At 37.1% G+C, this 13,405-nt stretch overlaps 1 protein-coding gene across 4 annotated transcripts in view; it reads right to left on the bottom strand.

Annotated features, from left to right (window-relative positions):
- Positions 1-293: 293 nt before the first annotated feature.
- AKAIN1 (A-kinase anchor inhibitor 1) overlaps positions 294-13,405 on the bottom strand; it is a 33,284-nt gene continuing 20,172 nt past the window's right edge. For 3 of the 4 annotated variants that reach the window (XM_052786951.1, XM_052786956.1, XM_052786955.1), the window contains one exon: positions 294-3,237. In XM_052786951.1, the coding sequence (XP_052642911.1) occupies positions 3,047-3,237 (191 nt within the window). In that variant the 3' untranslated portion in view covers positions 294-3,046. Of the gene's footprint in view, positions 3,238-8,725; positions 13,328-13,405 lie in introns of those variants that run through there. The other variant, XM_052786954.1, reaches the window with a different exon arrangement.

Below are 13,405 nucleotides of genomic sequence, written 5' to 3'. Positions count from 1 at the left end.
GATAGTCACAGACACTTGATTCTTCTTCATGAAAGGGGTTGTGATAAATGTACTTTCACATGGTTGTGCATCCTTCTACTTACCACTGATAAGTGCTAAAAGGTGATGAGTTTGTTTTAAATACATATAGATACCATTTTGATTGTCTTGTACTTTTAAGATATGAATTATTGTGCTGAATAATGCATTCATTACTACAAGCCTCATGAGCACATTGCTTATTTCATAAGATTGTCTAGTGAATCTGAGAATTGCTTCCCTTCTTTGACGAGAGAAACCAGAGACATGTAAGGTATTAAGAGTTTCTTTAAGAGTTTTTTTTTTTATTTGTAACCAGACCTGCATCACACCTGTAATAATTTCTACAGTCCGTATTTTCTCCAGAAAATATAATCTGTCAGTGAAGATACCAAAAATACCTGCTTTCACCATCTAGTAAGCATATAACAAGCCAAGGGTAAAGTTTTCTTTTGTGCAGTTCTCTCACATGCAGTACAGATCTCAACTACACATCCTGGATGCAAGTGGTGTGCAGAACACACTTTGTCAATAGGAGATACTAAATGCATGCTTTAATTTAAGTATATATACTATAGATAGGAGATGCATTATTTGCCTCTCAGGGAAAACTACACTATTTAAGCTACAGTATTTGTTTTTCCTCAATAGGAGACCATAGAAAACTTCCTCAAGGCTCTGTTAGGCTTCCTACCATTTTTACCTTTCCAAGATACTAGACTTCTGACAGCACTGAAAATGATGGGCATGATTTAATGGTTGAGTAATAGTGTGTCTAAAAGGGCTAGGACAGTAAAGGGATATTGTAGAAGAACATAGTGGGAGGAGGAGTGGAATAGGCTCATATGAAGCAGTGGCAAAAACCTGGATTCACTGGCTTTTGAAATTCTTCTTTTTCTAACATGATGACTTAAAAAAAAATTGGACATGCAAACAAGTTTCCAAACTACATGAAGATTATTAAAATAATCACCATGAACATAAAAAAAAAAAGAGACATATTGCTAATTTCTGGGGTCAAAAAGCATTAAAAAAACCTAGAATAATCCCAAAGAAATGGGGATTTTGCTCTTCTATAGCTCTCCTTCCTACAGCACTGTAGGTGAGTCCATGGCAAACACCATTTTGCACCACAGAGTCTCTCCAACAGGCTTGCTCTCTCTCACCCACTAGAGTTGCCTGACCACCAGCCTCAGAATTGAACCTTTACTCATGATCAGTTTTCTAAGGCTCTCAGAAAGCACAGTTACAAAGAGTGCTTAGAAAAGAACTACCTCCCAACCAAAGATCAACTGATGAAAAAGCTAATGGTAAAAAAATTACTATTATGACAAACACACACGTGCCTCAAAACCCAACTACTTCCACCTTTCAAAGTTTGCTTGGCTAGAAAAATTCACCCAGTGTCTATAGAAGTGAACCAACTGTGTACTTGAAATCCAAGTCAATTTTCATTATTAGAGGATTTAGAACAACTTTAATCATGTCAAATTCTTCCTTGCATTTTTAAGTAAAAGAAGATTGAGCTAAATCATTATCTGGTATGAGTCAGTGCTGTTAAATTAAAAAAAAAAAAAAAATTGAACCAAGCAGATTTCAAAGGCTTAATATTACAGTACATGGCTATTCATGACTAAGCCTCTGGCCATGAGAAAGAATCCTGAAATTGTTTAACACAAGCAGTAGGACACAGTAAGTAATAGCCAATTACTTAAAATAAAGTCTCTTTAAGAATCATCTAACTGCGTAGAAAAGCAATGACAAAAGTTTGTCTCCTTCTTTGCAGATCCTGTGCATCTGCTTCTCTATATTTCTAGGTATATTACTACAAGAATTCAGTTGAAGCAGAGCTACAAGCCATTTCTAGAATTAAATATACTGTTATTCATTTCAGATGTATAATAGTGCAATCATCATTACAGTAAGGGAGCATAAAAGTGAAAGCTACATTTATTTAATTTGTATTTTCAGAAACATCATGGATTTTTTCAGATTTATAGAGCAGTTAAAAGATAAGTTCTGTATTACCAGCTTAAAGCAGTGCTATTTGAGGTGAATCTATGTAACAATTGTAAATATATAAAATCACTTTACACCCAGCAGGTGAGAAATATCTACGATGACAGAATTCAGACACAGTATATTTCCATCCTTCAGGATATTAATAAATTCAAAAGCTTTTTTTAAAGCCACTCAAGTCTTCGCTTTCTGTAAATCAAGGCCCAGCAAAGTTGCAAAACTGAAGGAAAAGCTGGCAAACTCTGTATCAGCACATCAGTTTCTCTTCTTTCAATATTAAGAAAATTAAAAAGAATAGTTGAGGCACAAGTGATTTTTATGCAGAAGTATAGAAGTATTTCAAATAAGTAGACTAAAACTTCAGTACTTCTTTTAACTTCTTTAAAAAAAGACATAGATCATAGGTCTATGATCAGAGTCATAGATCACAGTCACTGCAGTCTTAATGGATTGCTTTTTTTTTTTTTCCCCAAGATGAAAAAAGAAATTGGTTCACAGAACTTACCAAATCCACTTTATACTGCCACTTCACATAGTCCATGTTTAATCAAAGCAAAGTACAAACATGTGCTTCAAGGCAGCCTGAAAGCATTCTGCTACACTCAACAGTAAACTATTTCTTCAGTGAAGACAGCTTCAGCAAACCCCATAACTTAAAGAAGAGTCCATCCAGCTGAACTGACATAAACATTGCACGCAGAACTTACATGAAAGTGCACTGGCAGCAAGCTTTTGAGAATAAGTCCATACCATAAGAGCTTGTGCTTGAAACTACTTTTATAGCTATGGTTATTGTTTCTGTTAAGAGGCACTGCATAAATATGGAGTTAGTCATCTAATGCACTTAATATTTCTCAGCTGAGGACTATTGCAGCTTTACCCTATGTCTAGGTGTGATTATACTTTGGTTTGCTTTACAACAGTAACATTGCACTAGCAATACAGCTGATACTAAAGAGAAGGCTGAAAACACTGCAGACTGGAGGATTGAAAAAAACAATCCGCTCCTTTACTTCTTTTCATGCTTCTTGGTTAATTTTCCTCTTTCTAGTTGGAGGCTTGTACTGCTGTTTGTTCGTTTCTCCTTTTGCTGGCTCTCCTGCGAAACTTGCTGCACTGCTCGGAGGATAGCAGTCTGCACAATCTGCTTGCTGGCATTCTGAAGCTTAACTTCATCTTGCTCCGTCCCTGGCTTCTCACCTGCCAGAACCAAACGACAAAGAAAGGGAACTAAGCATTTGTGGCTATTCTGTGAACGCCTGAAGGATAGAAAAAAAGGGGGAAAAAAAAAAACCCCACAGAGTGCTTGGGAACAGCTTATTGCATAAGAAACCTGCTAATACAGAAGATGATGAAGTAGGGTGGAAAGTGCCTCTGTGTGCTCAGCGCTACAGGACTGAATGAAGGGGGAGACTTTGAGTCATATAGCTCAGTTACCCACTTCCCAGCTCTGGGGACGGCTGCGGCTCCACAGCTGAAACAAGCACAGCTGCATTTTGCAGCAAGGCAGGGAGGGAGTGTTTTCCATCCAGTTGTGAATTGCATCCTTTTTGACTTGAGCTGCGCTTCTGGATGGGGAACTGGACTTCATTTTGCAAGCCTGACATGTTCTCCCTCACCACCATACAGAGAAAAAACTGTTTCATTAACATTTCTATTTACTTTTACTTCAGATTAAAAGCCCTCATCCATCAAATTCCAATTTGACTTCAAGGTACAAAATTTTGTTAAATGTCAGTTTATTAATCCTTAGCTACATTTGTAAAAATATTTGCAAAAGCGTTACAAAATGCTCAGCTTGCTATAGGTAAAATAGAAAAAAAACCCTGAACCCCAACATCGTCTATAGCAACCTGACAAATATGTATTTCTTATGTCACACTTCCTTCTTTTGCCAAAGTGCTAAAATCTGGAGAAGAACAAAATAATGTAGTGTGAATACTGACATTTGGTAATGAAGAATAGTTTAAGAGGTTTCTCTTTGGAAGTAACTCCTAACACAAACGACGATTTGGCAGGACTATAAAGAATGCTGTGTAATGTTCAAAGTTGATCTTGATATAAAAAAATAATAATTCTGAATTAAGGTGATGTAAGGTGATGTATTGGCATTTAGGAAAATGTAGTCTTGGTTGCTAATTGAAATGCTTAGGCTAGGGGCTTATTTACATCACTAGATTTGATTTGAAAGATTTTTAAGATACTCATAGTTCTTTCTCAATTGGCTGCTGTGCTCAAGTATTTCATTAAACAGGATTTGTATTTTGCTGTCTGTTTTAAAGCCATGTATTAAGAATTATGTCCCGAGAGAAATAAAACAGAGTGAATTAAAGGTCAGCTGCTTTTATAGACATCCATATGTAGAATTGTGAGAAATTCCCAGAGTTCTTTAAGAATTTTTTGCAAGGAAATTTAAGACAGAGACAAAAAGTAGAATCACTTGTTTACCTTAAGGAAGACACTACTAAGATCTGATACACTTGAGGGAAGGGACAAGGTCCTGCACCTGGGTCAAAGCAATCCCCAATGTCAATGCAGACTGGGTGGTGAATTTATTGACAGCAGCTTTGTGAAGGACTTGGGGATACTGGTAGATGAAAAATTGGGTATGAGCTGGCAATGTGCGCTTGCAGCCCAGAAAACCAACAGTATCCTGGGCTGCTTCAAAAGAAGTGTGACCAGCAGGTCAAGGGAGGTGATTCTCCCCTCTACTCTGCTCTGGTGAGACCCCACCTGGAGTGCTGCCTCCAGCTCTGGGGTCCTCAGCACAGGGAAGACATGGGCCTGTTGGAGCCGGTCCAGAGGAGGGCCACAAAAATGATCAGAGGGATGGAGAACCTCTCCTATGAAGAATGGCTGAGAGAGTTGAGGTTGTTCAGCTTGGAGAAGAGAAGGCTCCGGGGAGACCTTACTGCAGCCTTTCAATATATAAAAGGGGCTTATAAAAAAGATGGAGAGAGACTTTTTACCAGGGCCTGTAGCAACAGGACAAGGCGCAACGGTTTTAAACTGAAAGAGGGTACATTTAGATTGGACATAAGGAAGAAATATTTTTGCGATGAGGGTGGTGAGACACTGGAGCAGGTTGCCCAGAGAAGTGGATGCCCCATCATTGTAAGTGTTCAAGGTCAGGTTGGATGGGGTTTTGAGCAACCTGGTCTAGTGAAAGATGTCCCTGCTCATGGCAGGAGGGTTGGACTAGATGATCTTTAAAGGTCCCTTCCGACCCAAACCATTCTGTGGTTCTGTGATTCCATGATCTGTGAGCCCAAAACAACCAACAGCAAAATGATCAAAGCTTACTCTATGAGAAAGAAATAATTCATTATTTCCCATGTTTATTTGAAAGGACTTCAGAAAACATACTTACTCCTATCATGTTCATATTATACATGTTCTGGCTAAAAGTAAAATAATAAATGTGGTTTAATTCTACTGAAATCAAATAATTTTTTAAAAAAACCTGCAACTGTACTGAGATGACAAAGTTTGTCTACAATGAAGAGGTTACAACCATGAAAACTTAGAAAACATGTTTTAAGCTGCAAAAGCTGACTGAATGGAATCACTTGAATTCTTGGCACAGTCACCTTCCCTGATTCAGTTTGTTCCACACCTCAGCACTTGAAACAGTCGGGTTTTTTGATAAAATTCAATGTTAATTAACAGTAAAATACAGATATTTCCTTATTACTCAAATATGAACTCACTTTGTATTACACAATGAATTAGTCTTCTTGCTGGGCTGAGAAAGATCAGCCAACTCAGCTAATATTCAGAAAATAATATATTAACAAAAGCATGGATAAACATGAAATTGTAAATACAAATGAGTATGCTGGACTGGACTCTGAGGTTACATGAAATGTGAAAAATTTGCCAACCCCTATAGCCATAAAAACCCCCAGAATTTATTGTTAAAACCATACTGACATTAAGCACATTGTTGTTGAAAATTACTCAGTTTTCTTTCCTTAGGAATGCTTTATTATTTATTTGGTTCTTGCCGCTTAATCTACAAAATCTGAACTTTAAATATTTTTACATTGGGAATGTCATCCACAGTAACACCCAGCTGAAAAAAGGACAGTTTTCCAGTGAATTTCTACCCGAGTTTTTCAGTTGTTTATCACGGAGCAAAGCCTGCCTGAAAGCACCACTCAGATAAGTGAGACCTAGATTATGTCTGCCCAGCTCTAACTCATTAGGTGATTATTCTATTTGCTGGGAAAACAAACCAAGAACAGAGAACCCAAAATCTCTGGACTACTTCTGCCCTGCCTGATGGTTTAGATATGCACAGAAAGGAAATAAGGCAGCTCAAACTCATAACAATTTTACATCTGTGTAACACAGGGTGATAGTAACCCAGGTAACAACAGCTAACTGGCTTTGGAAACAGACGGAGTCAAAGATGTTGGCCTGGGGTGATGTGACCAATGAGAACATTGGCAGCTTATGCTGACCATCTAAATTAGAAGCAAGAGTGAAAATAATAGCCCTTTTTGAGGGGGATATCTGACACTATGTAGAGGTCTGAGCCTGTGCTGGGACAGTTACACGTAGTAGCTGGACTGCCAGCCAGGATCCAGACATGTCGAGCAGTCAGACGTGAGCGTCCAGCTCCCCTGGGTGTGTGGTGTCCATCACAGCTGCCCCATCTGGGCATGATCCTGGTCAAATGGTTCTAGGTGACCCTGCCTGAGCAGGAGTTGGACAAGATGACCTTCAGAGGTCCCTTCCAACCTCAAGCCTTCTGCCTTCTTGTGATTCTAGCTGGTGAGGCTGCCATAAAACCCAACTTTTCCACTTCCTGAAGGAGTAAACAGCAGTCTCTGGAAAAGTATCCCCACTACATCCTCTTCTTCCAATTATTCATTTCAAGGAAAGCAGTTAGCACAAAGCTGTTTTCTGAGAAGCTCATTTATTGATATGCTGGACCTAGTCTGAGCAAGAGAGAGATTGACTAAGGAAAGCAGAGATGACTCATGCAAGGATCCCAAAGGGGCTGAGCTGGAACATATCTATCAAACTGCTCCACCTTGCTGAAATACAGACTGCTGTGGATATAAACAAAGGCAGAAATTTGAGTGCCTATAGAATTAACCAGGCATTTTAAGAACTGCATCTTTTCAATTAGGTAAAACAGAGACATCGCTCCTGTTGTCTAGGTATTTGGTGTTTAGCTAATCAAAATAAGAGTTACTAGGGTGATAAGATAAAAATTAATTGTATCTATGATTTTTTTAAGATTTGAAGAATAACTAGTTTAGTTAAAATTCCATGACAAAAGGTCACTTGAAGTAATTGCTGGGAAAAACTTGCAGGATAGCAGAAACAGCATTCTGCCTACTAGTTACCCTTGTCTAACAACTACTTTTTTCTCTTGATGTCAGAATATCTTTTCTACTTATTCTCTCCTGCTCACCTGACTTATACAGGAACCCAGCACCCTAATTCTGTAAATAGAGAATTGAAAAATCCAGGTTAAGTGATGTTAAATCCAAGGCAGCAATTTTATCATTAAGACATAACAAATTCTCTTTAGCATCTTCTTATTACCTTGGTAATTAAACACTTGGTAAGTTTTATGCCAACTAACATAGCAGATGAAAAGTAATTTGCAAACTCCAGCCTCGTTCTGCAATGTAAAGTATACTTTGAGAGATTTAAAATCTTCAAAATCTTGGACTGGCTGCAGGAGTCGGTCACATATTCCACTTTGATCTAAAACTAGTGCCGCATATCAGTACCTCAAAATTCCTTTGGCTCGCTTGAAGATGTTCCCCATGAAGGAAAATAGGCTAGTGGTTTGGAAAAAGAATAAAAGCATTTGAAGTAGATTCCAAGTGTTCATTTCAATTACTAGAACTAATATTAGTTTAAGCCCAAGAACATCTTGTGTGGGAGACTTTACATTCTCTGTGATGTTTCCAGACTATGGAATATGCCTAGAAAAGTAAGTATACATGGAAAATGATAGCTACAGAGAAAGAACATTTAGCACAGATTAAATCTTGAAGAACTTTGCTCTGGTTGCACATGGAGCTTTTCTCATTTACGCACTTCACCTCCTTTCCAGCCTGCAATCAAAGTAGTCTCCTGCACTTTCTGTTCATGTCCCCCATGCCTTTTCCCTTTCAGCTTGCTACAAGATACATTTAATATGCCTTATAAACACTCCTACTAAGTAACACTCAACAACAGGTCATTTGTTTGAATCAGCAGTTAAGTTCTCTACCGTATCTTTTCATAGGGTTGTTGGGAATACTATCATGAAGCTAAAATACCACAGGCATGACCTTGCTCTTGCAAAGATGTATGTCCATCCCAGATCTACTAATGCTGGCAATGAACTGTGGGAGAAGGAGACACCTTTCAGTGGGTGCAGGATCAGTGATTTAGAAGGAAACAGAAGCAACATTTCTCACATGAAAAGAGAGCAAGGTCTAAATGGTGAATAAACTGTGGTAGGAAGGAACTTTGGGTTCTTGGAGAACATAGACTAGAAATAATTTATCCCATACTTTTTGAGAAGACATTAGTCATGCATGAGCATGCACGATCATGAACGTACATCCAACCTCAGGAAACTTCTACTGTCCCTCAGTTATCCCTTTTGCTTCATCACCTATATGAGGTTACTGTTTTTCCAAGGAGAAAAATAATGCCTTTAATTTTAATTCACCTTTCCTCAAAGCATGCGACATTTATGCAGCTCATCATGTCTTCCTGCAGGTTAGGTCTCATTCTGTCTTGAGGCACAATACAACCACTGCATTTGAAGAGAACAGCTTAGCTTATATGACAGGTTCCATGAATCCCAAGGGCCATGCCTCAGAGGTCAAAAGTTTATGTTCTGCTTCACAGAAATAATAAATGAAGTTTAATTCCAGCAAATGAATACCACTAAAGTTGCTCTTCTGGAAAAAAAGCAGCTTTTGTTTGTGTAAACAGCTTTGAGCTTAACAATATCTAAAACTAACAATAAAAATCACATTCTTCTAAGCAAACTTCTGAGCAATTTGGAACTCACTATTACCCAAAATGTATTCCCCTGTTAGCTACAGTTTTAATTTATGCAAAATTTCTGAAGCTGAAAGAGCCAAGAAGCAAATATTCTTTCTTCATTTTTACATAAGATTATGCAGGTATATCCTTTAACCAGAAAACTTACTATTTGTTTATCAACATATTGCTTTGGATTGCCATAGTTAACCATTGTACTATTTTCTGCACCACTGCAACATTAGAATTAATTTTTTTCCTATATTAATAAGAATTAATAATAATCCAATGAAAATACTGCTCTCTGGTAAATCTATTTCAATTCTATTGCAAATTACTACTGTAATTTTTATAATCCAACTGACAGTACTAACAAGATTTTTAAATGGAATGGAAGTATAAGTAAGCAAGACTGCAACGATAAGACTTCATCACAAGGTACAGTATGGATGCATGGGAGCTGTATTTATGGAAAAAAGTTGCAGGATATTACCTAAATTGTGTTTATAAACTGCAGACCTTTCAAAAAATTAAAGAACCTGGCAAGTTTGTAATGACATACATGTATACGTTGTAGTAATTAACAGTAACATTCTTTGCATCAATACTGATATTCTTCTACTACAAGAAACAAAGTTCAGTTCTTTAACCTCCCATTGGCATTAGGCAGTGACATATCTCTCCGTCTTGCCAGCCAAAGAATGGAAGTTCCAGGTGAGCCTCTTCTGGCGAATATTTTGTAACCTGTGAATTCAAATGGTTAAAAAATCTCCCTCTTTGATTTGCTTTATAGGTTGGTGCTACAATTTCAGCATTAGAAGCCTAATTTGAAGAAGAGATATAAAATATGAGGCTCCACAGCATCCATAATCAGGAAATGATGACAAGTCATGTTAATTACATCCAGAATGAATGAACACGGCAGTCAGCCAGGGCTGCAGGCTTTCCAACAAGTGCACAAATCCAACTTTATGCATGAGTGTCATTAAGCTATTTACAGGATTAGAGACCCAATTTGTCTTAATGTCAGTAATGATGCCAGTTCAGAGACCTCATGAAAAGGCCCTACAATGAAGGTGTAAATTTAATCTTAAAAAAATTAAATAAGAAATGCATTAGAGTTAATTCTGTCCAGTACTGTTTCTCATGCTCCAAAATGGAGCCTTGTGAAGTCCTCACTGATAGCTGTCAAGTATCAGAGGGCAATACTCAGTTAACCTGATTCCTTGAGGAAGAAGGGAGGACACTGAACATATCAGAAATGCTAAAAGTACTTTCACATAGGATTGCTGTGTTTTTCCAATTCCCTAACCTGAGGTGTGCAGGGGATTTTAACACTCACTTTCACTAGAAAAGTCATGGCTCAGTTCAGGTATATTTTCTGCCCTAACCTCACTCCTTAACTCCTGCTGTGCAACCAGCACAGAAGAGGAGTCCTGTATCAGGACTACTTTGCTCTTCAAAACAAGTTTTAAGAATGAAGCTGGAACAACCCTGCTCTGAAGACAAATCCAGGAGGAATGGAAGGGTGAAGGAAAAGAGCAGAAATGCAGATAAACTGTCTCAAAGGACATAATAATATCACCACAGTGATACTTTATTGTATCTTTTTTATCCAGACATTAGCTATATATGAGTTTTGGGAATTTTTTTTTCCACTGAGTTTTGCTCTTTCTTAAGACAAAAGAGTATCTGGAAGTCTTTGGTTTGTGTGCTATATAAAAGTTATCTTTCTGAAGACTTCAGTGAGTTATTTCATACTATTTGAAATATGCCAGCCAAAATGAAGCATCCAAACTTTTTTAGATTAAGAGGTTGTTGGGATCTACAGGTACATTATCTGTTCTTAAGCATTTTCTCAACATGTTTTAGTAAGATTTCTTGCCATACTTTAATAAGATTAACTAAAAACAGATTATACATTTCATTCTATATATTTTCTAGGTATTTTCACATATAGCAATAAATTCATTCCTTAAGGACTATGTCTTTACAGCTTTGAAGACTGGATGTAGTTCGAAGTAGTAGTCACTGAAAATTCTGCAACACCCAAACCTGTAAGCGTGATACTCAGATTTTGGTCCCAGCAGGAAAATTTCTGGGTCTAATACTGTAAACTAACATTAATTTATGAGGGCTTTTAACTCCTAGGCTAGAATTCAGTGTATTAAAAATAAGATACTTCCTGAAGAGCATCTGGGACCAGCTGCTCCAAAGTTAATGAACAATTTAAATTCTCTTCACCTGTACAATTTTGCTATTTCTTTTAGGGAACACACTTCAAATACTGAAATAAGAAATCTCTCTGCATCAAATGCTGTGCTTCTCCCATAGAGGGAGAGGTCCAAAGGCACAGATACAGGTGACCCATATGTCATCTAATTCCCTCTGCCTTCTATTTTCTACTGTTTAGGTGCTCAGAGATTCCTAGTCAAAAAGAAAACATTAAGCACAGAAAGCTAAATAACATTTAGGCCTTCTGAATCTGTAGCAAAAAGGTCACTGGTGGACTTGCACAAATCCCCACCGAAATACCTAGCTTTGCTAGGTGTTAGAATACTTTTGGTATCCACCACTGTATAGCATAAGTGAATGGAAAGTTTTCAGTGGAGGCATATTCCACTACTAAAGGTTTATTTTGCTAGCTGTTATGTTTATATTTCTGCAATGCTTTGTGGTTTTTGGTCTTGAAGAACTATGTACAAGTTAATTAAAATTTGCTATATCTGAACCTGATTTATTTTTTTAAAGTGAAAAAAATAGGGAAGAGGTTATATAACCTGTCAAAAGCCAGCAAATCAGTGAAAACATTCTGCTACATTTTAGATGTGTTTCAATTTATACCAGATTATTCAGAGTCTCATTTCAGAAATTGTCTAGCCCTTCCTTATCTCTAAAAAAAAAAAACCAAACCCAAACCAAACAACCCAACCTAAATTTGCATACACACAAAACAGCATAGAAGAACCTTCCTGCTTATTTTAGAATGTAAGCAGAGTTTGAAAGCTGTACATAAGGCTATTAGTAATTGAGGCTGAGATTTTATATATATGTATGTATGTATGTATATACACAAGCTCACAAGAGAAAGAGAATCAGAGATTATATAAATTTAAAGTGCACCTTGAAAGAGTAAAAAACCAGGTTTTTTCATAGCTGTAATCTTGATGGAATCCCTGCATCAGGAATTTGCAACAGGATGCCATGACATGCTGTTTTCCCCTCTTGAAGCTAATTCTCTAACTTCCCAGAGAAATATTTTCTGCTCTAAGAAAACTTACTTCAAGACAAAATGTAATGTCAATCTGCAAGTATTTAACAGAAGTAGTAATGGATATACACCCCCTCCATAATGACAAATGGTGAGTGGATTCACTGATCAAAGTAAGAAAATACAGTGTCATTATACAAAATATGCATACTACAAAGTGAAGCAAATGTAAGTAATTCACAGGAGATTATATTTGCCTTGCCATTAGAGAAATATCTGAGTAGAATATGGCTCAATTTACTTCTTCAGGCAGAAAATTTCAGACTCTCTTGAAGAAGGAAAACAGCATCTTCTGATAACATGACTACAGGCATTTGCAGGGTCAGGTGACAGCAGCACAGAGCTCACCTGCCTTGACTTCCCTGGCAAGGCATTCTGAAGGAACCTGAAGCATTTTATGGCTATTTAGGTCAGCTTTTCATTTCTGCTAACATGAGTAAAGATTCTGCCCCAATTGCAATCCCTTAAAAAATAATAAAACTTGTTCTGTAGGAGCTTGCAAATTATTAGAGAAAGAACACATTACAAATGGGTAACCAGTAAGCAGATAATTTCAGAAAGCCTATAAAGAAATTATTAATACATTACTTGTAAAGAATTTTTGCTTAACTTAGTATTTGTAAACTTAGTATGACAGATTGTGTCCTTAATAAAATCCTTAAGAGACAACATTGAAGGTATAGGAATAAATCTACCTATTCACTGTATTTTACAGTAAGTGCATTTAATTTCCATTATCATGACAAAGCTTGCAAGGTTGGAATCCTATTATTTATGTCTATAACAAGTACAACAGAGCAATTCATCTAGAAGAATAATGATTTGGAGGGACAAATTTTAGAGGTCAGTGTAACTCATTCCTTTTGTACATTCACTGTTTGACCTTCCTGCTCAATACATGGATCCCATACACAGTGCCAGTAAGGATGTTAATAATGACTGTATGACTTATTACCACCATCCCCCAACTACGAACAACTCCTTCAATATAGGCCACTACACAGCCACTGAGAAGACAGAATTCTTTTCACTGCTAACCTTATAATAAGGTTAATATAATAATAATATAATAATAATATATAATAATAT

This window comes from Harpia harpyja, chromosome 5, assembly GCF_026419915.1.
Source record: "Harpia harpyja isolate bHarHar1 chromosome 5, bHarHar1 primary haplotype, whole genome shotgun sequence".
Lineage (NCBI taxonomy): Eukaryota > Metazoa > Chordata > Aves > Accipitriformes > Accipitridae > Harpia > Harpia harpyja.
This window is presented reverse-complemented; position numbering and strand designations above follow the sequence as displayed.